The sequence below is a fragment of the Buteo buteo genome, chromosome Z (assembly GCF_964188355.1).
Source record: "Buteo buteo chromosome Z, bButBut1.hap1.1, whole genome shotgun sequence".
In the NCBI taxonomy this organism is placed as follows: domain Eukaryota; kingdom Metazoa; phylum Chordata; class Aves; order Accipitriformes; family Accipitridae; genus Buteo; species Buteo buteo.
The window spans coordinates 11,043,197-11,069,545 of NC_134204.1; the positions used below are offsets into that span (position 1 = coordinate 11,043,197).

General features: G+C 55.6%; 1 protein-coding gene across 5 annotated transcripts in view; it reads left to right on the forward strand.

Moving 5' to 3' along the window:
- CNTFR (ciliary neurotrophic factor receptor) overlaps positions 1 to 10,342 on the forward strand; it is a 214,230-nt gene extending 203,888 nt beyond the window's left edge. For all 5 annotated transcript variants that reach the window (XM_075020556.1, XM_075020558.1, XM_075020554.1 and 2 more), the window contains 3 exons: positions 6,090 to 6,270; positions 8,050 to 8,194; positions 9,120 to 10,342. In XM_075020556.1, coding sequence (XP_074876657.1) covers positions 6,090 to 6,270; positions 8,050 to 8,194; position 9,120 — 327 coding nt within the window. In that variant the 3' untranslated portion in view covers positions 9,121 to 10,342. The remainder of the gene's footprint in view (positions 1 to 6,089; positions 6,271 to 8,049; positions 8,195 to 9,119) is intronic.
- Positions 10,343 to 26,349: the final 16,007 nt, after the last annotated feature.

Sequence of the window (26,349 nt, forward strand, 5' to 3'; positions counted from 1 at the left end):
TAACTCGTCCTCCCAGACCAGCAGCACAGCAGCCTTTTTTGGGGGGTGACAGCAGGGACCGCAGCTCAGACCCTGCTGGGCTCCTCCACTACCCAGCTGGCAGAGAATAAATGGGGTTCATTCACTTTTTCCAATCTTTTAGTTATTCCAGAGTCCAGGCAGAAAGTTTTGTCTAGGGTTAGCCCAACTGATTCCTGCGGTGCTGCAGAAGGAGGAGGTATTTGGGGGCTCACTTATTAGTAATGAATGTCAGACCTATTTGCTCTCCAGACATGGCTTTGAAATGGAAAAAACAGAACATTTATTTTGTGCTTGGTGACATCTTTTCACAGGCGGCAGTGGCTGTTTGCAGTGATGCCTCTGCACTTCCCAGCATTGGGATAGCTTGCTTTAGGGTTACTCCTGCTTTTGGTTTAGCCTGTTCCCCAGAGCAGGTGGGAGCCTGCCAGGATCCCCCTACAATTGCAGGGGCTGAAGGCACCTGAAACAGCAGCTACTTGTGTAGCATGAGTCCCAGCAGAACTCATTGCAGCCAGGTGGCAGGATCCGGCCACTTGTTATGGGGAAGAGAGGCTGTGAAATCAAGCCCACTGGGATGCTCTGTCCCCCTCCCAGTTCCCGTTCCCCCCATTATCCAGGATAACCCAGGGAGCAACCAGAGGTGGAGGAGGTTGTGAGGACATGAGATGCATGGCAGACCCTGGCTGTGCTCTTACGAGGGGTTTCCTTCTACATTTCCCTGCTTGCTGTGGGTGGCACAGTCTGTGTCAGCAGATCAGCTTCACCCTACAATAGCCAGGGTGCTCCTTTTATTTTGGGCAAGGCAGGCTCATTGAGGCTCCATACAACACCTGGGACAGGCACGTGGTCTCTGTCCTGGCATGCACAGAGGTGGTGCATCCCTGCCATGGGACTGAGGGATGCCAGCCCCCCATCCCCTCATTGCCAGCTTCCTGGCAGCAGAACCCCCCCTTCCCACACTGGGAGCCACGCTGGGGAGCAGGAGGTGTCAAAGAATGGAAAGCAGAGCCACTGCTGCCACAGGGGAGCCAGCAAACACATTTTCATGTGAGATGCAGAGAAGGAGGCATCTGATCCCCCCTTCTCCTCCTCTGCCTCCTTCCAACATATACCAGCCCCCAGCCCAGCTGCTGGGGCAGGGAGAGTTGGGGTTTTCTTCCCTTCCATCCCCTTCTAAAGGCCATCTGGGCTTCAGACCTGCCTGTGCATCACCCTGTTTGCAAGTAATTGCTACCTGGTCACGCTGGACCAGAAGCAGAGCATGGGTGGGAACAGAGCACAGTGACATTTTTTACTGCCGGGGCACCCTGGGGCAGGGTGGGCTGGGGGCAGCAGGAGCACAGGGAGCTGGGGGTGGGAGGCAGAATGGCTTCCTTAACTCCTGCTGTGCCGAGCACTGCAAGGCAGTGCCAACACTCTGCGGGCAGGGACTGGGATGAGGGCACGCATGGATGTCCCCTGTTGGGGTGCATGGTGTGGATGGCTCATGTGGTTGTCTCCAGTCCTCCAGCACATGTGCAGGGGGGATCAGCATGGACAGGGGGAAAGCCAGGTGCTGGGAAATCCTCCCGTTCACCTACCCTGGGTGTCTGTCCCAATCCCATCAATATCACACCGGCCCCTGGGATCATCCTGGTGCTCTGGGCTGTGGGTGGGCACTGGCCATCCATCAGCAGCCCTGTTATCTTTCTAAGCAGGCCGATGGGGGTATGTGGCCATGGCAGGGAATGGGATCCCAGCCCACACTGTCCTCAGCAAGCTGTCGGCTGAATTACTGGGTTCAAGGGCTTTTTTTCATTTCTCTCTCTCTTTTTTTTTTTTTTTTTTTTCCCCCAATGCTAATAGCTCTGCATTGCACTGGCTACTGATCCCTCATTAATCTGGGCAGTGCTTCACAGCCAGCCGGAGTGACTTTTGGCAGTTGCACAAAGGCAGGCAACGACACGCAGACTCCCCCGGCCAAAAAAATTACCATGTGCAGCCTTCCTCCAACTTTTGTCTCTGTGTGGCGGGGACGCGGATTAAGGAATTTCTCCCTCTGCCTTTGATGCTGTGTGTCTATCCATCCCCCCACGACCTCCCCAGTGTGTGTTCTGCCCCAACTCTCCCTGTCCAGTTGGACCCGGTCCCCGTGTGCTTTCCCATCTGCTGTTGAACTTCTGTGCTGAGCCACGGGCACCCACCCAGGGACTTACCCACCATGGCAAATGTTGGATGTGTCCCCTGGCTGCCCAGCTCAGAAGTGCTACGTGCAGACGTCGTTATGTGTGGGGAGATATGGATGCTGTAGTCTATGCCTTCTCTTTTTGTCTGCTGTCTGAAGAGGGGCTTAGTGCAGCATCCTGCCAGGTCCTACAAGGAAGGTCCTCCAGGTCCTCCAGCCTGGGTCCTGGAGGAACATCCCCCCCAGGCAAAGCACAGCCTTGACCCTGTTGTGCCTGTGATGCCCCATCTGCAAACACTCAGCTGCAGGCTGGCTGCGGCTGGGGAGAGGCAGGAATTGCTCCCAAGAGGAAGCGCTCAGCCAGGAGGGCTCTCTGAGCTGGAGAAAACACTCTGGATGGAGCAGCAGCCTGGCCAGGCCAGCAGGACCTCAGCAGGGCTGACCTGCCCGCAGCCTGCTTGCTGCGGGGCTCAGGGAGCAGCCAGGGGGGCTCAGAGGATGCTGAAAGACCTAGAGACACCCACACACCAGCCAGATAACCCCAGCACCTTTCTGAGCCCTGTGCTCATTCCCTGCTTCCACAGCATCCACAGCCAAGCACAGGTCAGGTGGGAGAAACAGGCTTGCAGGGGAGTGGCAGCTCACCCAGTGAGGTTTCATTTAATTTAATTGGCATTAGGAATTAATTGAGCTTGATCACCTTGGCAGTGTAAATTGGTGGATGCCACAAAACAGCTCTGATCTTATCCCATCCAGGCGGGTACCCGCTGTGTGATGTGCACGGTGCTGCACATGCATCCCATCCTGCTGTGCCAAGCAGCATGCCTGCGAGCAGTGACTGGAGCCAGTGGCAGAGGCATGAATCCCAGGGGCTGGATGGCAGGGACAGCCTCAGTGTGCCACGAGGCTGTGGGGAGGTGCCCTGCCAAGCGCGATGCTTTGCACAGGCTGGGTGATTCACAACCTGGTGGGTCTCCTGTCTTGCCTACCCTGGGCCTGGGCCATGAAGGTGTGTCCTTATGAGAAGAAGGTGCAGAAGTTGTCTGCTCAGCTCTGCTGGGTGCAGCAGTGATTGCCGAGAGCCCGTCACCTCTGAGGACCCTGATGCAGCTCTGGTTTTGGTCCTGGGCTGAGCAGGGCTGGAGCTTGGTGGGGTTGGTGGGATGTGTCTCAGCTAAGACCCCCAAGGGTTGGAGGATGCACAGCCATGTCCTCCAGGAGGGACTGGCATCCTCTTCATCTTGTCTGCATTCTCCTCATCTTCTTTTCCCCATCCTCCCTTCTGCTGACACCTCACAGGATTTCAGTTTTCACCTATCCCATCAGTGAAATGGTCCAAAACCCTTTTCCTGCAGGATGCACTGTGCCCAGCCCCAGGATGGGAGCAGCCACCCCCCCCAGTATAGACTGTGCTGGGGACCTGCAAGCTGCTAAACTGCTCTAAGCCTGACCCCATTATCTGGACAAGAGGCAGCACTTGTGACCCCAGGGCTGGCTCTCAGCCTCTTTGGTGTGCTGGAAGCTCAGGGAGACCCTGCGTGGAGCCCCACTGGGGTCACTGGGCTCATCTGCCCCCCATGCTAGGTTCCTTCCAGCTAGGCTCTGACCTCGGACCCCCTTGGCGGGTACCCCAAGTGGCTGCCCCCATGCTAACAAGTCAGACCTGATGGTGCGACCTATGGTGAGGTAGGAAGGTGTCCCCTGGATGGTAGGCATGGACTTGGGCACCAGTTGTCCCAGTGCTTTGACTAATGGTGTTTTAGGGCTTAGGCATGTCTCAACTTCGCACAAGCCCTGCAGTGAAACCACCAGCATCCCCTGTTTGCATCCCACTGGCACCATGGGTGTCAGCCCCGAGTCAGCGGTGCGAGGAAAGGCAGGACTCGGCCTCCCCCCATCCAGCCCCAAAATCTTCAGTGGTGAGACAGACACATGCCTTTCTCCGTACTGCTCCCCTGCTGAGGTTTGGTAGCAGCTTTGCACCTCGCAGGCGGCAGGAGGCCCTTTGCTCCCTGACAGCTGGAGAGGGGACAAGCCAGGCCTGCCTCCAGATGTGCTCCAGATGTGGAGCTCCGGCGGGCTCAGGCCGGGTGGTGTGGGCAGCTGGGAGCACAGAGCCCAAGGGCCCTGCTGTGCTGGGCAGCAGGCTGGATGCCACCCTGGGAGAGGGAAAAAGGAAGGGAAAGGCTGTCACCTGGAGCAAGAAAGCAAAAGTGCACCCCTCCCAGGTAGGGATGCCCCAGAGCAGCTGTAAAAGCTGGGGGGGGGGGCTGCAGTTTGTGTGCCAAAGGGATTAAATCTGTGCTGGGACGTTGCATGTGCTGTACTGGGGGGACTGGAAAAGGGCTGGGTCTTTCTCAGGGTGGCTTCCTGCTTTTCAAGTACCCCTGCAAGCAGCAGAGTGATGAGATTAACCATGCTGGCCACTGGCTGGGCCATCACATGTGTCCCTGCTATGCACACCATCCCAGCGTGTGTAAAGCCACAGTGCCAGGGCAGCCTTATCCCCCAGGTACATTGGCCCAGGTACCCCCGGGCACCTCAAAGGTGCAGCTTTTCTCTCTTTGGGCTTCAGGATGTGATCAAGGACCAGGCAGAAGTTTTTGGCTCCATCTTGCTCCTGTCGTTGAACTGAGATCTTAAACTCAGTTGTCGGTGCTCCCCAGGGCAGTGGGATCCTTTGCCTGACCTTCGCCTGGGTGGCTGGGGAGACGTGGAGGACCCCACATGGGTTGCACCATGAAGTTCTGCACACCCATGAAGTGCTGCTTGTTCTGCTCGAGCATGAGCCCCTGGCTGGGCACCAGCACTCGCAGATGGGCTGCGTCAGACCCACATCATCCCTCATCCCCCCAGCATCTTTATTATCAAAATGTATCCAGAGAGAAGGTGGTTTGTGTCAGCCAGGGCACAGGGGAAGGACAAGGGATGCCCTGTGTCCCCCCCCCATGCCATGAACAGGCAGTGAAGGGAGGGAATGAAGCCGGCAGGGTGTTGGTCCTCAGCCTCAGAGACTGGATGGAGGGTGATCTCCCACACAGCCTCTGCAGGATCCTCCCACCCTGGTCCCCTCCATGCCCTCAGCACCCTGAGGCCAAGCCTGGCTCCATCCCTGGAAGGTCAGTAGGGTGCTGAGCCCTCCTCCTCTACCAGCCAGGCATGTTTTCTCTGGTGGTGGCCATGCGATGTGGGTGCATTTCTGCCGAGCACCTGCATCCCCCTGTCCTTGAGCCAAGCACCAAGTGGATCAGAGATCCCCAGAAGGTGTGGACTCAATCTGGGGTTAAACCATTGCACCGGCAGCCGCATCTCCAGGAGGATGGCAGGACCTCCCATGGCCCAGGCTGCAATGACAACAGGACAGAGGGAGTTTTTCTAGGAGAGACGGCTGCACTCGGCTTGATCCTTGTCCAAGGGCCCAGCCAAAGGGATGCAAGCCAAGCTGGTGGGACGCCAGCAGGCACAGGAGCAGGGTGGCCAGAGGTGTGCTGGTGGGGGAAGCCTCCTCCCAGCAGTGTCAGTGATGCCCAGAAAGTTGTGTGCATGCATCCCAGCCGCTGCCCTGGATGTCGGGCTCCCAGCCATCCTAACATGTCCAAGCGGAGCCTGTGTGCACATCTGCTAGTTTCTGGTGACCTCTAGAGGAAGCCGCTCTGCTCCTGCACCGTGAGTTTAGGAGCGGGACAGGGACTCACCAGACCTTTGGCTTAGTTGCAGCTGGAGCATTCTTCCCCTGCATCCCTGTCCTGGGTTCATGCCTCTGCCCAAAACCCCATAGCACTTCCCCAAGTGCTGCAAAAGTCTCGTTATCATCCTCTAGCCGAGCTGAACATACCGATCGTCTTACACCTCCCAGTGCCAAGGGTTCCTCTGACCGTCCCCCCCTCCCCGCTGCTGCCCGCAGGTTGAGCTGTCGGACGGGACATCACACACCATCACGGATGCCTATGCTGGCAAGGAGTACATCATCCAGGTGGCGGCCAAGGACAATGACATCGGCACGTGGAGTGACTGGAGCGTGGCCGTCCATGCCACCCCCTGGACTGAGGAGCCCAAGCATCTCACCACGGAGGCCCAGGTCACAGGTGAGAGCCCCCCTCCCAGTATATACAGGCTGTGCCCACAGCAGGGAAGGGAACTCAGGAGTCCTGGCTCCTGAGGGGACCCCCTGTCTGGCTCTGTGCAAGTTTCACCCCCAGCCAAGGAGATCCCCCCCAGCACCCAGGGGTGCTGCAGCCCTTCACCCTACACTTTACCCCCCCCCCATGGCCCTGGGAACGGATGCAACCGTGGCCTGAGGGGTGCTGACTCAGCTCACCTGGCTCCAGCATCCTCCTCACCAGGATGCTTGGGGTCTGATAACAAAGCTGGGATTACTATTATTATTACTACTACTACTACTACTGTTATTATTATTCCTTCAAGTGCTGCGCCCCCCCCCAGCAGTCCCTCTCCAGTCCTACCCCCTCCACACCTCCGACCCCGCACAATGGCTCGGAGCGATGCCAATTCAAAATAAAAGCCACAAAGTTAACAAGCCTCTGTTTCTAGGAAAGAGCTGGGACTGTGTCCAAATGGGCGTTATCAGCCCTCCGTTTCCCAGAAGGGCTGCAGCGGACCCTGCGCCAGTTGCCCTGGCTGGCACCAGCAGCAGGGCAGGGGGAAGCACTGGTGTGCAGGCAGGCAGGCAGGACTTCTGGTTGGGGCGGCACATGTGAGCTGGCCAGATGTGCGTGTGGGGAGGGGGAGTGCTCAGTGCCCCCGCCCTCCAAGCTCTAGCCCAGCTGTGCGTACAGATTCCAGTACGTGTGTGCAAGCCATGTGCTGCCAGAGCTGTGCAGGCACCTCTGTAGGCCCTGACAATGCTCTGTGCATGGGGATGTGGTAGGTGCAAGCCCTGCTGCCAATGGGTGGCAGAAACAGCATCCAGTAGAGCAACTGGGGGTTCAGGCAGCAGCAGGGATTTGCAGCCCCTCATCCCCAGGGGCATAAGACCCCACAAGGAGTGCAGGCACACCTTGGCAGCAGTGCTGGTGTCAGACTTTTGGGTTTGCTTCTATACCCACCTGCATCGTGCTAAATGCAAATGCCACTCCCAATGGTACCTGCCTACTCCCTGTGCAGGCATATGCGTGTCCTTCACACATGTGTCCCTCGCACATATGTGCCTGTGCATGCAGCTGGCTGCAGCCATGCAGGGCTGATGTGGGACACCCCAGCTCCACAGCTGAGCCTCACTGTGACACCTGAGTGGATTCTGAAAGACATGAAGACAGACTCCCTGTGGCCCCCCAGATAGCCTGGCTGGGAGCACTCTGAGACCCTCTGGATGTGACCGAAGTTGCCCTAGCCTGACTGACCATCCAAGCCCTCCCTGCAATCCTGCAGCCCTCCACAGGGACAGGCAACCCATCTGGTCCTGTACAGAGGAGGACAAGCCCTGTGAGCCAGCCCACCAGCTGCAGCCATGTCTGGGGGACATTCCCTCGCTGGGTGATGCTCTCTGCTGAGTACCTGTGGCCATGTCATCCTGACTTCTTAGCCAAAATTTTTACAGAGCTGATGCACAGAGCAGCCTGGCCGGGCAGGATGGGACCAGGAGGGATGCCCAGCTCTGCCTGGGGGTACAAGCATTTCCAAGCAATAGTCCCAGTGCCAGAGCAGGGAAGGTCTCATGGACCACACCATCCCCTGGCTTATCATCCCAGCCCCCCAGCTCAGCCCTAGTGTGGCATGGCAGTGAGAGGGGCAATTTGGGGATGGGACAGTACCGTGTCACCACCGGCGAGGGAGTGGGGCTGTCCCTACAGCATGCATCCCAGGACATCCTGGGTCCCCTAACCATCCACTCTCCCTCCCTGCAGAGACAACAAGCGCTAGCACCTCCTCTTTCATGCCGCCCCCCACCACCAAGATCTGCGACAAGGGGGCTGTGGTGGGCAGTGGGGCCGTGGCAGTGTGTTGGACAGCTGGACTGGTCTTGGCTGCCTATGGTGTCCTCTTTATTTAGTGAGTATAACTTCCAAACTGGGGGTGTAAGAGAGGGGATGTGGGTGCTGGAAGGGGGCAGGGATATGGGGACCTCAGGGGCTCCAGCATGGTTGGGAAGGGGGTGGTCCAACCAGGCTGTGGGCGAAGGGCATTGAAAACAAGCCATTTGGGTTTTTCTTGCATTTTTTTGTCAATGCACCAAATCTGGCTGTTTTTCCAGATTGAGTGTTCTGGTGGAGATCTCAAAAATGGCTTTTCAAACATTTTCCTGCAAAGGATCAGTCTTTGATGCCTCATTCTCAGCAGTCCTCCCCCCTTCCCACTGCTGTTTTTTAAGAGGCAAAGAAACCATGTGGAAGTCTAAGGCCTCTGTGTAGTGATGGAAGAAGAATTGTCTGAGATCAGAAAATTCAGAGATGCATCTCAAAAATATCCTTGGTTTGGCTTAGAACAGAGCTGGCAGCCTGGAGAGCCCCAAAATGCCCCATTCTTCTCCGGGTCATGGCTGCGGTCTCATGGGTCCCCCCATCCCCATGCCCTTTCCCTGTACCCATGCTGCCCAAAGACTGGGGGATCGATTGTGGCAGCAGCCACGTGTGTCACTTTGGGGGATAAAAGACATGCCACCCATCCTTCGGTGACCAAGGAGGAGCCATCGCAAGGCAGCTCCCGTGGGCGCAGGGTCCTTCCCTCTCCTCCAGCTGTGTCATCTCCACGTGTGACGTTAGCAGTGGCAATGGGAGAGGTGGTGGCACGCAGCCAGGGGTGGATGGGCAGGGTCCAGCCCTGCGAGGTGGAGGTGCTGGGTTTGGGCAACTGGGTTCTGGGAAGGGGTGAATTATCCTATGGAAGAAGGCCAGGTTCTGCTCGGTGTGTCCCCTTGGTGGCTGGGCACAGCTAAGCCTGGAGCAGGACCAGTGACTCCTCTCCTCCCTGCTTGCAGATCCCCATCTGTCCGTCCGTCCGTCGCAGCCCAGCGCAGACGCCTTCCCACCGCCCACCGCCGCCACCACCCCCCGCCCTGCTGCCCCCCTCCCGGGTTGAGTCTCTTATCTCTTCGATTTTGCACACGTTGAGGACGTATCACACTTCTCGCCATCGCTTCGGAGGAGGACAGAGCTGCTGCCGTCCCCTGGGGAGCTGCAAAATCTTCTCCCAGCCCGGAGCGAGGAGACGCACTTGTCCCCCCCCATCCCCGTCCCCCTTTCCCCAGCAAAGCGAAGCGAGCCCGGGCACCGCACCGCAGCCGAGGACCCCGCTCATACAGCTAACCCCCCCATGCCAAAGACGTGCCCGCCGCCCCGCCGCCCACCCGGGTGACAGGGAGCGTGACGGTGCACCGAGAAAAGGGGATATGAAAATGGGGGGGGTGGTGAGGGGAATGATGTTCCCAGCTGTGTACCCCCATATGGCAGAAGGGGGTCTCCCAAGGACCGGACTCGCTCCCCTGAGCTCTTGACCGTGTGGCGAAGCTGGAGGGGTGCACAGGTGGGGGGTCTTGGTCCCTTCCAAGGGAATGATGGAGGGAAAAACTGGTGGCTTTCACAAGTGTGGTGAGGAGCAGGGAGCTGGCAGGGTTTTAATGGAAAAAAAAAAGGAAGTGAAACACCGATAAAACCCCTGCCAATCACCTGGGAGAGCTGCCCCTCCAGCTCCCCCCCTGCTGCACCCTGCAGGAGCCTTCGCCACCCCCAACCCCATCCCCACATCAGCCCCAAACTTTTAACCACGTTGGATACAGGGAATCGCCCCCATTGACGTCTTTGTCTCATTCTCCAACAAAAGCAGAATAGCTCTGCTGTTGCCTTTAGAGCTGGAGCCCTGCAGACCCGTCCCCCGCTGTCCCCTGCTGTCCCCTGCTATCCCCCGCTGTCCCCATGCCTGCTCTGCTCTCCTCCCCATCCTGCCCCAAGCCCTGTTTTGTAAAGACACCTCCTTTTGCCCCTGCCTGGACCCAAGCGCAGTATTTAATACCGTACGTCCTAGTATTCCCACTGTTGACATGCTGTATTTGAATTTTTTATAGATGTATATATATAAAAAAAAAAATCAAAAAAAATAATAATAGAGGGGATAAAAAAAAGCTCACACAGAGACAATGCACACACGCACACACACACATGCACCAGGAGAGACGGTCTTCATTAAATGATCATTTCATGATGACTGGCAGCTCTGGGTGTTATTTACCCTCCGGCTGGAGTGGATGGGTTTGGCTGCCTGCTCACGTACGTGGTGCTGGCTGTGATGGGGAGGACATGGGGATGGCAGTGAGGGACACACACACACACACACCCTGGAACCTGCCCCAGGGCTTGAGCCCATAGCATCATCTCCCCAGGGGGTGAGGGACCCAAAAAGTGGCCTTTGGGACATCCTGAGAAGGTGCAAGGAGGGTACCCACCCCTGGATAACTCCTGATAATGTAAAGGGGATGGTTGTCACCACCCCATGTGGTATCTGCACTGTGATGGGAAGGTGCCACATGTCCCCGATCACGGGCCCTTGGGGATCTGATGTGTCCCCGAGGTCTGATAGCACCCTTACACCTCTCGGGCAGGCAGGGGTATGGAGACCTGCCTGTGCCCCGCTGCAGCCCAGAGGCTGGAGGTGGCACGTAGTCTCAATTAATGCACTTTCCTTGTCTGATTAATAATTTCACGTTAGGAAAATGTCACTGGCCCAGATGCTCTGAATTAAACTTCCATCAGGACAGGGCTTACAGAGACCCAGCGTGGGGGTGATGGGTGCAGCAAAGCACACCATGTCGGGGTCTGGCCTCTCCCCATGTGCCTTGCTTGTGAGCACCAACTGGAGCTGCAGTTCATCCCAGGGGCAAAAAAAGCTCAATTTTTTAGCAAATTGCCTGCCCAGTGCCCCAACAGCGTCTCTCCAGTTGGCAGATGGGTGGGTGGGTGGATGGATGGATGGATGGATGGATGGATGGGTGGATGCATGGGTGGACAGATGGATGGGTGGGTGAGTGGGTGGGTGGATGGGCAGAAGGAAGGATGGGGGTGAAGGAGCCACAGCCCTGGCTCTGCAAGACCTGAAGGCAGCACCAAGCAGGTTGCTAGCTCCCACCAGGCACTTGCTGTGATTTTTACCATGCTGGGGCTTTATTAGAGGAGAGCTCAGTCCCACACAGACCTGCCTGCGGCTTGGCTGTGCCGGCAGCAGCACTGCCCCACATGCTGGTTTGGTTCACTGGTTAATGTTCCATTACCACACAACATGCTTCCGTCATTTATTAATGTTTCATTAGTGTTAAAAACATCTGGTAATTAATTATGCACTAATTATGGATTCACAGTGCTAAAAGCCAGGGTAATCTACCATAGCAGATGGCTCTTTGGGGCAGGGGGAAGGGACAGCTCTTAGCAGAGATGAAAATGTCAGGCCCAGCCCTTGCCTGAGGGAAGCATCCCAGACAGACAGATTGCCTTCATCTCCACCCAGGATCTCCATGCCTGGTCCAGAAGCATGCTGTCTCAGGTTATTAAGCAGAGGAAACCTGTCCCTCTCAAGCTGTTTCAAGGACCCAGGGAGCAGTGCTCTTACTGCCCAGGGCAGCTGTATGAGAAGCCATCTGAGAGCGGTGGCTTTCACACACAGCCCCAGGCACCCTCTGGCACCTGGAGTTGGCACACAGCCTGCCACTGGCTCTGGGATGCCGTTCGTCAGCCCCTCCGCAGTGCCTGGCCAGATTAAGCGGCAGTCCATAAAGCAAGGGGTGTCGTAAAAGCCCACTCATGAAGTGCCCCAGCAATATTATGTACAGATGTGCAGAGATGTTTCGAACTGGGGAAGGTCCCAGGGGAGCGTCCCTGCCAAGCAGAAAATCCATCCACTTAGCGGTATAAATCCATACAGGAAGAAAGAGGGAATTACAGTGCTCAGAGAGACCTGTGCATCGCATAACCTGAAATCCAATACATCAGCCGGGTGCAGCAGGTCCCTGTATCTTCCCAGCACACATGTGGCAGTAAATCCCACCTCAGGTGTTATTTTCGGCTGTTGCTGATGCGAGAGCAGCCTTGCGCTGAGCTCCCCAGGCTCTGCAAGAGGGATCAGCAGTGTGGCTGGAAAGCAGGAGCTATTTCCTGGCCATGAGGCCTCGTAGGAAGCAGAAAGACCCCTTGCTTGAGTGATGGGCTGAACAGTGGACTGGGTCAGAATCACTGCACCTCTTGCATCCTTTCCTGAGGCAGGTGCCAGCAGAGATCTCACCTTCCTCAACCCAATAGTTGGAGAAGCTTCCAGCTCCCACACCAGCCTCCCAGGAGCCTAGAGCCCCTAGGTGATAACAAGCAGCGTATTTATCACAAATCAGGCTGACAGAGATGAGTTGTTGGGCTTTGATGGTGTACCACGCTTTGGTGGATAAAGGATGAGCAGTGGGCACGGTGCTGTACGTTTTGGCTCTGGCAGAACATTAGACAGTCCCAGGTGAGAGTAGGGAGTCAGAGGGGTGTGAAGGCAGGCTCAGCTGCCAAGAAAGCACACTGATAGCTGCACAGCCAGACCCAAGTGCAAGAGCATCCTGCCCAGCCAGGTAAAAATGCCAGGTGGGATCCATCAAGCCAGCTGGCAGAGGAGAGCTGATGCTTATTTGCACAGGGGTAGACCTGGTCCCCCAGGGGCAAACGTCCTCCTCCATCACAACAACAGGGAGAGGTGGGGGGTGGAAGCGAAAGCAGCAGGAGCTGGTGGAAGGTGGTCCCCAGGGTGAGAGCATGAAGAGCAGTATCTGTGAGGGGTGAGGATGTAAATAGAGTCAGCTTGACTTGGAGGAGCACAGACTGTCCCAGTCCTCAACTTGTAATGGTGTCAAGTCTAGCAAAACACAAGAGCCCACACCAAACCACAGGGTATTGGTTCAGAAAATGCCTACGTCTCCTGTACGGAGATGTAGCACTGGATGGCCTTGGCAGGTTATAGCCTTCCTCCCAGGACTTTCTTCCCCAGTGGCAGGAGAGATGGCTTAGACACCAGGGTCCCACCATGAGGAAAGGCTCCTGCCTGCTCCCAGTGGTGCAGGAAAAAGCCCAGGACCTTTGAGCGATTTCAGCTACCACCACACAGAGACACAGATGGAGCTGCAGGTGGGGTCCCTGGGGGTAACAGCAGCCCCGAGCATCCCCACAGTGCTCTAGGGCAGAGGCTTGTAGCAGCAAGAGGTGACAGATGGTCACAGCAGACTGCGAATGACAGCCTTGGACCATCTTATCCCTTGGTGGCTCCAGATCAGGACATGATGCCTCTCCAGCAGAGGCCGTCTGTTGTTTGAAGAGCCTCAGAACAGTGACTCTCCTATTCCTCATGTCCATCCTGAATGGCTCAGCCTCTGCCCTGGCACTGTGTCCCCGGTCCCCAGACACCTTCGCCTGCAGCCTGATGCTCTCCTTCCCCACCAGACCAGCTCTGAAACCTCCTCGCCCCCAAGCTCCACCGTGGCTGGATGAGCAGCACCCGCCATTGCCTTCCCAGCTCCCCATCACCTCCCCAGTGCTGTGACCTCCCTGCACACCTCCAGTCTGCCCCAGTCCCTTGCCTGCTCTGGCCAGTGTGACCCACACAGACCATCTCTTCACAGCACCCCAAACCTCCCTGCACGCAGACACAGCAGCCGAGCACAGCCCACCTGCCTTAGCTGCAGCACAGAGACCAGACCACAGCAGGGTCCCCTAATAAGCAATTGACTCCTTTTTCCTCCCTTTCAAGAAAAAGCCAAGCATTAATTCGGCTTCTGCCACTCTGTTTATCTAATAGCATCACTGATTGATTGTCTTATTTATAACCCAGATCCGGTGTCTGGGCTGCTCATGGAGACGGGGTGATTGATGGAAAGAAGACAGCCAGAAGGGGACTTAATGGAGCTGTGTGGCTGAGCAGCAGAGTAGTGGCTTAGGCATGAAATGAAAGTGTCTCCCAGAAGTCTGGGCTCCTCTTCTTCTTTCCTGCACAGTTCCTGGGGAAGCTGCTAAGTGCTGTGAGAGAGCACTGTGCTTCCTACACCCTGCCAGGAGTGATCAGGGACCGTGCTCAGGTCTCTTCCAGCAGGGTGGAGGAGGACAGGTCAAGGGGACACAGCCAACAGAGACTTGGACTGCTTCCCAAGAAGGCATCATATAGTCTCTGAGGAGGTTTCCCCCTTCCAGGATGGAAGGGGTGGTTCGAAGGCGTGAGACAGCCTGTCCCTGCCAAGCCACCAGCCTGCTGTCAGGGTGCCTCTCCTACGGGCTGGAAATCAGGTCCTTGCACAACTTGACGGTGCAGAGAGGGTGGGTGACAAAGTGCCCTCTTGCAGGCTGGCAGCATCTTCCAGAGGTCTCAGTTTTGTCCAAGGCTAGACTGGGACATTCCCACATCCCTAGGAGAAGTTCCTCCGTTCCTTACACGTGGTGGGCACAAACCCCAGCAGAGTCACCAACCCATGTGTGAATCACCCCACGGAGACAGTCGTTACCATAAAGCACCAGCAAACAGGGAAGAAGCTGCAGTCCCAGGAGGTGACATGCCATTATTCAGAATCATGCTGGGGACGTGTGACAGCCTGGACATGTCCCAGACCTCCAGCCTGCAGACGCACCCCAGAGCAGCCTGTCCCCCAGCCACAGGGCCAGGTTGTGGTCAGAAGACAGCTGACAACTCCAAGTCCCCAAGAAGACATTCAGCTTTGATCTGAGCCAGAACTAAACCCTCATCTTGTCCATAAAGATCATTTTGGGAAGAAAAAACAACATACTGGTTCAGTCAAAATATTTCACTGCTGTTTAATGGTCCTTATTTCATGTCTGGTTGTAACAGATAATCTAATACAAGCCTAGAGCAAAGCCAAACACAGTTGTTTCATTATGAACAACCCCATCAGCCAGCTTTGACGTGGCCAGACCCCACTCCCTTGCTTGTTTTTTGTTTTTCTTCCTTTTTTTCCACATCTGAAATTTGAGCAAAACCAAAGCGGCTTCACAAACATTGCTGTTCCAGTAGACTGAATGAAGCCAGCCTGGGGACAGGCCTCCTGTGCTCGGCATATTCATGTTCCCATCACCAGTGCCTGGCAAACTCTATCCAGTGCCTTACGGTAGAGTTTTATTGCTTCCAGGAGAACCCCCCCCACCTTGGAAAGTCCCTCTGGACCATAAGATACAAGCAGGCTGACACACGCTCCCTTTGGCCGGGGTGTCCCCGGCCGTGGTGGTCCCTCCGTGGGTGATGCCACTACCACCTCACCACGCGCCCGGGGCTGCCGGGGGGAGGAGGGGACCAAGATGGGGTGATCCTTGCAGGATGTTAGAAGATGGAGGGGCCCCAAGCAGCGGGAGCGGAAATGGCCTTTGATGTGGAAGCTCTCCTTTTGCAAACACAATGAGTTGCAGAGGAGTTTTATAAACATGGCTATTGTTGCTCCATCCCTTTGGTGGGAACAGATGGTCTGAGCTCTCTGTTTGGCCCCCCTCCCCTTCCCTCACCCCCCACCCCCATTAATAAAGCCCGGCAAGTCCAGCACCGCTAAGGTTTTCCCAAGGGGGATCAATAAATAAATGTAATAACAACAAAGGGGCCCATGCAGACGAGATTGGGTTACAAAGAGGCCTCGGCCCCCCTCCTCCTTTCCGGGTAAGAGTCATTGCGCGCAGGCACTCCAGCCAGTTCGGGGAGAGGTTGCTCCATCCCCACTGTCTGCAGGAAGCAGGGACGGGATCTTCCCACTGAAAGAGCCAGGCACCACCTGGAAGTCCCCATCCTGCAGTCAAGGATGGCAGTGTGTGACCTTGGTGGCCACCTCACAGCCTTTGCCATGGGACATTGATGGCACGCGGCTCCCAGCTCCCCATGGGCATCTCCTCCACCTTTGGAAGTCACCTGGTGCTGAGGCGGCCCTGGGGACAGGGTCAACCACTCACTGTCCCTTGGTGTGCAGAAGGCAGGTGCCGCCTTCTTCCAAGATTTCCTGGCCAAGCAGTTGTTCCAGGTCCTCTCCCAGCAGGATCCCACCCAGCACAGGGCACTTGTGAGCAGGTGTCCAGGCTTCACCTTGGCTCACTTTCTGCCTTGCTCTTGCTTGACACCAAACCAGGCAATTTTCCGGCCAGCTGAAAGGCATTGGTGACTCTGGCCTGCTCCTAAATGGCATGGTGAGGTTTTATGCAGGGCTAGAAGCTAAGGCTTGCAGGCATTAAACCAGGGCAGAGCAATATGTAGACAGGGTACCCCTGTGGAAACCACTGGCATGCACCAAATTCTGCCTCTGAGGCTGCAGGGCAGGAGAGCAACTTCTCCAGGAGAATCATTGGGGTTTGAAAGTGGCCACAGCATCTCACCAGGCTCTGGATGTTGGAGAAGTCATGCTCAGGCGCTCCATCAAGTGTGCTTTCCTTTGGGGAAGAAGGAGACCAGCTCAACAGAGCTTTCCAGTGACTCCTCTACTGAGGAAGAGGCTGAGCCTGGAGCAACCCCTTGGGCAGGGACTGGAGGGGAGTTTGGTGATGTGCAGGAGGGGCTGACCAGAGGGTTTGGTCCACAGAACCAACCCCCAGCCCTGCCGCCGCATCCCCGCTCCAGGCAGGCTGCTAGCAGCCATTGTCCGACCTCCTCCCCAACTGCTCCCCGCTGCTCGGAGGTGATGGGATGCCGTTTTTATCTGTGCAGGACTCCTGCAGCTGGGGGTCAGCGGGACGAAACGTGTCTCACACACGGACATGCACACACCACCGCCTCCCCTCCGAGCCGCCCTGGGACTCCCCTCCTCCCCCCAACCCCTCGCTCATAAAAAAATTAAAACTCTCGATATCATCTCACATAAACGTGGATTTGAGGCCCCGTCAGTCACCAGACACGTCCCACAATCTGCGCTGGCTCCAGACAGCTGGACGGGTTTGCTGGAGGACCAGAATGACTTCACGCCGCCTCCCACGGACCAGGGGTTACCCAAAGTGCTTGGTGTGGGGAGGGGAACAGGGGGCTGGGAACCCTGAGGCCCATCCCCGCCGTGCTGCCACCGTGCCCTACCCTGCACCCACCGGGATGGGTGCTGGTCCGGAGCGCGGCCCCAGGCACCGATAGCAAAACGCGCCCAGGATGTGAAGGCTGTCCCCGCGGGCGCAAGAGAGGCAGCTGGCCCGGGCTCCGGTGCCGGCGAGGTTTATTAGGGCTGACCCCTTGCACCGAGCGCCTGGGGCAGGATAAATCCCACTCCGCCTTGGAGTGCAGGTGCACGGGGCTGCCGGAGAGGGGAAGGGACTACAGATGCATGGGGGATCCGGCGAGGGGGAGCTAGGGCCGGCCTCACGCTATGTGCTGCTTCAGGTCCATCCCTGCGGTGGGAGCGGTCCCCTCCGTCCGCTCCAGATCCCAGCGCATTGCCTTGCACACAGCCTACCATGGTGATGGCGGGGCGCAGAAAGACATACACCGTGCCAGTAGATGTGCTCGGGATGCCCAGAGGCGAGTCATGGCATTCTGGGGGACAGAGGGTGACCGCTGGCATCCCCTAGGTACCACAAGCATTTGGGTACCCAGATGCATAGCTATGTGACTCACATTCACCCCTGGTTTATGTCCTACCAAGGACCTCCTTGTCCTATAGTGAAGGAAACAGGCAGGATCTGGAGAGATCATCTAGTCCCTCTTCCTCCTGCCATCTAAGCCACGTGGCATGAAAGAAACTGTGCCAAGTGCCTCAGGACAGGGTGCTGGTCACATTCACAGCTGTGAGGACTCCTGCCCTTCCTCCAGCAGTGGGAGACAGTTGAGATCTGCACTGAGAAAGACACCCAGGATCAGACACAGCCCACAATCCTGCAAGCCCAACCCCAGGCAGTGGGTCCTGCTGGTACTTGGACGTGGGGAGCATCATGTGCAGGGCCAGCAGGGAGCTTTGCAAGAGTGACAAGGATTTTAGCCCATAGCCCATCTCCCCATTTCATGTAGCACTGATGTGAATCCTTGCCTCAGGAGCCAAGCAGGGGGTTGGGAGCCTTTCTCCAAGTGAATTATAATCGTCTTTAGAAAAAAAATAACACAAAGCAGGCGGCTGAGCTTGAAGGTGGATAAATGCCCGGCACTGAGCACCTGGCTGAAGCCAAGTGCAAGCCTGGCTTCGGACTCTTTGAAGTCAGCGTATCTTCGTGCTCTCGGTAGGTTTGGGGCTTAAACCCTCCATGCGTGCCTTCTACCAATGCTCGGATAATTTATAGATGTGCGAGGCTATCCAGAAAGCTCCTCTGTGAACCTCCAGCATCAACCCAGTCCAGCTGGCCAGGTTGTGTTTGCCTCCCATGAACAGCTCGGTAGGAGCACTGTACAGCACAAATCACCCCCAAAAGCAAATGCTAACACTTGGTGTCCAAATCACGTTCATAGACCTGCCTGCATTCCTGAGGCATACCGTTCTCTTGCTGCATGCTACCTACCCCACCCGATGGGCAACCCATTGACTAACAAATGTGCGCACCCTTTAATTACAGCACAGTGAATCCACTTAGTGCTGATTCGTTAGATAGCTGGAGCAGTACTTACTCAGCAGCCCAAGTCTCTGGATTTTCAGGCCTTTAATATTCACTCTGATCTGTTCATAAGTTATTCATAGGGAGTGGGAAAGGCCTCACAAGAGAACTCACTCCAAATTGCAAGTGCTTCTGAAGCATCTTGCAATCTGCTTGCACAGGGAAAGGAGGGGAAAGTAATAAATAAATGATTGTTTACAAATTATTTACTTGTCTCCACTAATTTCCATGCTGTTTACCTGGCACCAGTCTGAAGTCAGGAACAGTTAGAGAAGACTTTTTCCTGGTGTATCAGTGGCTGGAAGTTGTGCAGCATGGGGGGAAGAAAGCCAATGCAGCAGAAGAGCAAGGAGCTAGTTTTGGCTGCCAGAATTGGCCATCAAGTGCAGTCTTACTTGGTCTTCACACTCCAGAAGGGATTGTTGTGGATAAAGTCTCAGTGTAGCAAGAGCAGGTAGATCCTCCAGCCAGCTCCATCTCATCATAGCAGAAGATGACCTGTTTCCACAGCGTCCTCCTTTGCATGACATCGGGGCAGGCAGCCACCTGTCCCCATACACACCACACTGTGGTGCATGTCCCTAAAACCTGGCAGCAACAGCAGTGCAGGGCTATCTTTTCTCTCCCAGCTCACCAAGACACATGGAGACAAGTCCAGCATCATCAAGGCTCGCTGGGGGTCATAAAGTCCCCAAGAACACCCTGATCTGCAGAAGATGACCAGGCCTTGCTAGGAGTCCCCTCTCTGCTCCCAAGGAGCCAGGGCTTTGTGGGGAAGATCAGGAGAAGGTCTCAGCTGTGACCGTGAACTGTGCAGCAGAGTGAGACAGGATGGGAAGGCTGATCTATTTTGGCATCAACCATCACATTGGTCTGCAAATGTGGGAAAGGTGATGCTCACAGTCCATGGTGTGTCACCCCAAAAAGTGAATGGGAACTCTGCCCTGGGGCAAAGTCACCCCAGCAGACAACAGCTACTCGAGGCAGGCAGCAGAATGAGCCTGTCCTCCTACTTAGGACCATTTCAGACTTCTCAGTCCCATCTCAAGCTAATCTCCCACAATAAACCAGGCACAGAAAATCACAGTGAAGAGGAAGGGGGAGCAGAAAAGTTGATGTATAGATGTCCTTTGAGGAAGGAAAAGACAATCTAGCAATGTCATGAGAGCAGGACAGGCTGGGAACTGGTCAGTCCCAGCTGGGCTGATGTGTCTTGCAGACCTCCCCATTCTTCATTCCCCTCCAGTTTCCTAAAGGTTTGTGAATTGCCTCCAGCTGAACATTTAGATCCTGTATCCTTCCAGGCTGGTCTTGGAGCATCCTGGGCAAATGTGGCTCTGGAAGGAGATACAAGATGCCTGTAGGGTGGAGAGGATGTGCAGACTGAGAAATGCCTGCTGAAGCTTGAACTTGGACAGCAAGCGACTGCTGGCAAAGCTCATGTGAGGGCTCAGGGCTTGGAAAATGCAGTTAACCAGTGCGTGACAAACCCACCTTGCAGAATGGTGACCCACAGGAGGCAGAGTGACACGCGTATAAGGGGCTGACTAGGTGCACAGAAAGGGCAGGTGGAAGTCAGGTTACCTGGCCACAGCTTGTTGGACAGATTAACCATAACTTGTTGGACCATTAACCAGCACGAAAAGAAGATGTACAAGATGGACAGACTCATGCCAGCAAGACCCACGAGCAGCCTGTCCCCAGTGCTCACACCTGCCTGTGCTGTGACCATAGCCTGGAGACAGGCAACAGTGTCCAAGCTCTCAGGCTGCAGGAGACTGAGCAGGGCTGCAGGTATTCCAGGGATGGAGGGGGCATTTGGGATGCTTGGTCCACATCCATGCTCTCACCTGTAACATGGAGAGAGAAAGCTGTCTGCAGGCTGCAGGACTTCTTTGGGGCCCCATCTCCTCTGTTCCCCTCCCTGGTCCCAGCCAATCCTCCCTCCCTCCCACCACCCCTCACTCCTCTGTGCCCCAAGCTGCTTGGCACTGACCCTGCTCCCTGCAGCCTTCCAGCTCATCACTCCCTGCAAGCGGCCCATAAATCATCCTTGTACACGCATCTCCCTTGGCCTTGGGGAGAGGGAATTTATCCCCCTGGCTCAACTGTCAGAGAGACCTACAGCTGCCAGGAGTGATCAGCATGTTCTTAATTCACGGCGAGGGGTGCGGGGCCTCCAGTGAAGGCTCCCGTGCCTGCTTCCCTGCCAAACCTTGCAAGCACAGTCTTCAGTGCATGCCTGCATCCAGACCATGGAACCTGCCTAGGGGAAATTCCCCAGTGTGAGTTAATTGCTGTGGTCCTTAATGAGGCCACATGCAGCTGGGTCCTCTGGTCAGGAAGCAGAGAGGCAGGAGGGGACTGCAGGAAGGGGTGGCAGGTTGGGAAGCCCACGCATGCTCCGAGTGGTGGGCACCTACATGGTGAGGACTTTCCCAGCTCCTTGGAGAGTCCTGAAGCATCCAGACCAGCAGACAGCAGGCAGATGATTCAGGATTGCCCTAACCCTCACCAGTCACTGGTAAGTCCATCACAGATTCTGGTAGAAACATGGGGAACACGTCCAGATGCAAACATCTGGATGTGCAGCCTCTCTTGTCATTGGCCTGAGAAAATGGTGCAGCCAAGGGGGCAAGAGGGAAGAAGGACATGGCAATGCCTGTAGGTCTCTCGGCCAGCGCATGGATCCAGTGGGGAAGGATTCACAGCTGGGTGAGCTGGCTGGGAGCTGGCAACAGTTCACTTGTTTACACCACTCTGCTGATGTCCCTCTGAAGCTGCCCAGAGCCTGGCTCTCTGGTGTGAGATGAACACTGAGCAAATACGCCTTTTTTCCTGCCACAATAACCCTCTTTAACTTTTCAACTTATCACCTGCACAGAGGTTTATAAAATTTTAAAGCTAATGGCGTCTCCAGTAATGATACTGCAGATGTACAAGCTGCATCCTGGGATGAATAAATTATAGGAGGCAGAGTAAATTGCAACGGGAAGGACAGCAGCTGCAGGATGGAAACAGATGGCTTCACTGCGCGCCACAGCTTGGTCTCAGCGCGGGGTATGTTCCCAGGGCTGGTCCTTTCATGGTGGCCCTGAAGACCACCTGGGCACACCTGAGGCTGCAGATCCCTGGAGCAGCAGCAAATGCTGCTGCCAGCGTGGGGCTCCAGGCAGGTGTTTGGGTGCTGCTGTGGGGCTGGATGCCCCGGTGGCAGTCTGTGGGTCAGTGTAGGAGATCTGTCTTCCTTCTGCTACTCACTGGGTTTTCATGCAGGAACTGACAGAACACTTAGTGGCTTCCTTGAGGGGCTGTGGCTGTGGTTTCATTTGCTGCCAGACCTCTCCCAGAAAATCCATTCCTGCCTTTCTCCATCCCTGCACACACACAGAGATGGTTCCCAAGATGGGGTGGCTCATCCTCCTCCTCTGCCCCATGACATGAGGCACTCAGGCATAGGACTAGGATGCATGTGGTGTTGTGCATCAGGTGCACACTTGTGCCCTGGTGATGTGACCAAGGGGGTCACCACAGCTCAGTACTTTGGGCTCCTTCACACCCAGGGGCAGCAGAGCCCCAGCTGAAGTCCAACAGTGTCACATTTCTCCAACTCGCAGCACACTTGTCACATTCAGCAGGGTGACAGGACAGGGCTGCTTCTGTCTCAGACAGTGGACGGGGTAACAGAGCAGCTGCGAATCCCTGCTCTGTTAAGCCGTGCATCCCCTGGCTGCACTCTCTGTGCCACTGCTGACTGCTTCAGTGCCTGCCTTCCCCCATGCACTGGTTCACATCCCGGAGAAGGTCATCCTGAGACAGGTGAGTCCTGCCAGGGCATGTTTAGGGCTCCTCAGATGCTGCTGCAATCATGGCCTCAAGCATTAACCAGCCTGGTTAATGCAGACCCTCGCTGCAGGACTGGGATCTCAGCCATGTGCCTGGGTCCTGCTGCCACCTCTGAGGTTGTTGCTGGAGCAGCTCAGCCCCAGTGACATTGGAGGAACACAGGATGAGCCACAGGTGGCAGAAGACCCTAAGGCACGCAGACAGATAGCCCCTAAGTCACTCCGTTCCCTGCATCTCCTTGTGAGTAATGTTGTCCTCTGGCCCAGGGCATACGCTGTGGAGCTTACCTCTGCCACGGGGACTCCAGTGAGGCTGATGAATGACAGGTTCTTCACTCCCAGAGCTCTCAATGTCACCAGAGGGTGTCTGACAGAAACACAGCTCTTTAATATACAGCCAGCCAGCACAGCTCTGTCTCTGAGGGATGCATGGCTCGTGCTGATCCACATCCTAGAAGCGCTGCTGATGCTTATGGGGTCCAGCCAGCCTCAGCCATGCTGCATGGTGGCTGCACCACGCTGTTCCGTTCCATTCCTCACAGGGTGTCCCTGGCCTAGGTCAGGAGCTTGCAGCAGGAATTCACACTCCTCTGCTCCTGCTGCAGGAGTGGCTGATGCATCAGAGGGTTGTACTGCCATCCTGAGGGACCTTGACAGGCTGGAAAAATGGGCCAACAGGAACTTTATGAAGTTCAACAAGGAGAATTGTGAAGTCCTGCCTCTGGGAAGGAACAACCCCATGTACCAATATATGCTGGGGGCCACCCAGCTGGAAAGCAGCTTGCCAGACAGGGACCTGGAGATAACTGCTGGACACCAAGTTGAACACGAGCCAGCAATGTGCTCTTGCAGCAAAGAAGGCATCCTGGGTTGCATTACAGAAAGTACTGCCAGCAGGTCAAGGGAGGAGATCCTTTCCCTCTGCTCAGCACTGGTGAGGCCACACCTGGAGTGCTGTGTCCAGTTCTGGGCTCCCCAGTACAAGAAAGACATGGATGTACTGAAGAGAGTCCAACAAAGGGCCACAAGGATGATAAAGGAACTGGAGCATCTCTCCTATGAGGAAAGGCTGAGGCAGTTGGGGCTGTTCAGCCTGGAGAAGAGGAGGCTCAGGAGGGGATCTTATCAATGTATATAAATACCTGAAGGGAGGGTGTAAGGAGGACGGAGCCAGGCTCTTTTCAGTGGTGTCCACTGACAGGATGAGAGGCAACAGGCACAAACTGGAACACAGGAGGTTCCCTCTGATCATCAGGAAACACTTTTTCACTGTAAGTGTGACCAACCATGGGAGCAGGTTGCGGAGTCACTATCTTTGGAGATTGAAAAGCCATCTGGATGTGGTTCTGGTCAACCAGCTCTAGGTGGCCCTGCTTGAGCAAAGATGACCTCTAGAGGTCCCTGCAAACCTCAGCCACTCTGTGATTCTGTGAACAATTTTGCACGCATTGCAATTTTTGCATTACATTTTTTTGCCTGCCTCCAGGTTGGAGGCTGGCAGGACTGTGCTTGGTCACCCAGCAAGCAGAAAGATGGGCACCCCTGGAGATACAGCCATGCCTTAGCAGAAGGGAAACACTTTCTCAAAGCCTGTTCACACCCACAGGCTAAGGGAGACCAAACTAAGCATGCTGGAAATGTGTCTGTGGACAGAGGGGAGCAATCCCAGTCCAGACCTAACTACTCCTGGCTGGACCTCAACAGCTCCTGCGCCCATCCCCAGCCAGGGAAGGGACCTCCTGTCCGTGTGCCCTCAGCTGGGCTCAGACACCAAACCTGGGCTAGGACTGTGCACGAAGTTCCCCAGCAAGAACACCAAGCAGCAGCACTGGTGGGGCTCAGTCCTTTGTAAGCAGCCTCAAATCCTGCCCAAGCTCGAGGTCCTCGGAGCACCTGGAGTGCAGCATCCCCAGGGCTGCAGTAAAAGCAGCACTGGGAGGGGACGGGGACGCCATTCTCTTTGTCTGGAGAAAGTTTTACTGCGCTGGGTAACACCATCTAACTCCACTTTCTTTCGCGGTTTCATTGCCTAGTTCCAGAGAGATTGCGCAGGCGAACGTGTCCAAAAGCAGATGGATCCGCTAAGTGTTTCTTTGTTGCACATTATCTCATACAGTTTGGGTGCAATAAAACTTCCAGGCAGAACAAATCTTCAAGCTTGCGCCGTGCCTTATTTTTAGCTGCGAAGTACGTCTGGTTTAGTGCTCCTAATCCCTAGCTTGGTAGTAATTTATGGAGCAAGCTCTTGGCTCACTTGGGCCAGAAGATTTGTAGTAAAACTTTTATAAGTTGCAGACATAAATCCCATGGACTCTTGCAGTCTCAGGGGACTCTCCTCCAGAAGTGTGTTTTGCTGAGCACTCCCTCGACGTGGGAGCACGTTCGAGTAAGAAAGCATCAGATGGCTGAGAATAAACTGTCCTGGGTGTCGTCACGATCTGCAAATCGCCTGGAAGGAGAAATCAGGGGAGGCCATGGATTCCTTGGCCTCAGACATGCCAGAGTTATGAGAGTCCCTGCTCAGCAGGAGCTGTTTGCCACAGGTCGAGGTCCTTTGCCTGGTGCCTGGCCAGCCCTAGGGTTGAACCACATATCGGGCTATGCCAGGCAGCGAGATGCCTGAGTGGGAGCATGGTGGCTCCGGCTTTGATGGGATTATTGGGATGATCAACCACTTCCCCGTGCAGGGAAACCTGGACGCATATCACTTTGGAGCTTTTAGCCCAGACAAGGCTATGGCTTAAGAACATAGCAGCAAATGTCTTTTCCTCCATTGCCTTGGGCTCCCTTAGGGAAGGGGTTGTGCAGGATGGAGCACAAGTTTACGTTCCAGTAAAGCAGGGAGATGAGAAAAGTCAAGGAGCAGAGGAGGCGATGAGGACCAAGACATGGGACCCAGCAGCAATCCCTTCCAGATCCCAGTGGAAGCACAGGCCCATAGCTGTGCTCCCAGCCCACCCATCCAAGGGTGGTCTGCAGCATCAGACTTGCCTTTCTTGGAGCCCTGATGCTTTCTGAAGCTGGCAGGCAGCTCTCAGAGACGCCTCGTGCCCCGTCCCTGAGCCTCGTGCCTCTGACAAGTGGGAGGCACTTGGGTTCGGTCCAACAGCTGGGGCAGGAGCTGCTGTGTAATTGTTGTGGCACATCCCAGCAGGGAGGCCGGTGATTTGCCATCTGCACGCTGTGCTGTGATGAGGTGATACATGCTTTGCCACCACGTTTAGACTCACACAGACCCGTATCCCTGAGTACTTCACATTCCCAAGAGCACTTTTGCTGAAGAGAGGAAATGTTTCCAGGAACCATAAAGGAAGGAAGGTCAAATCCAGAGAGGAGATGCTGCAGTTCTACGTAACTTTATAACCTGAGCAGGTATCAAGCTTAGCTGCAGCTGATGGGTAGATGTTCTCCCTGTGTGCTAGCTCCTCCAAAGATGGAGAAATCTTCTCTGTTCTCGGCATAGGGGTAGCTATTGGATAGGGCAACCCGCTGCTACTATTGCCTGCTGTTACAGTGGGGAGGATGGATGTTCCTCAAATATTTCCAGGTAATTTAGTCAAGCAGAAAGTTGACTAATGCCCAGATTTAGTGTCTTTGCTTATTTTTGTGTCCTTTAGCAAATGCAGAGAGCAGAGTCCATCACATCACAACCTGCTGGGAACTGAGTGGGCTGGGCTGGGTAAGGGGGATAGCCCTGAGAGGTATCCTCCTCACACAGTCCTGGCTCTCCTCCCAGAAATGCAGAGTTAGCCCAGTCCCAGTGTCCACCAGGGATATTCTCCCCAGAGGAAAGCCCTCCAGACACTGTCTGGAGCTG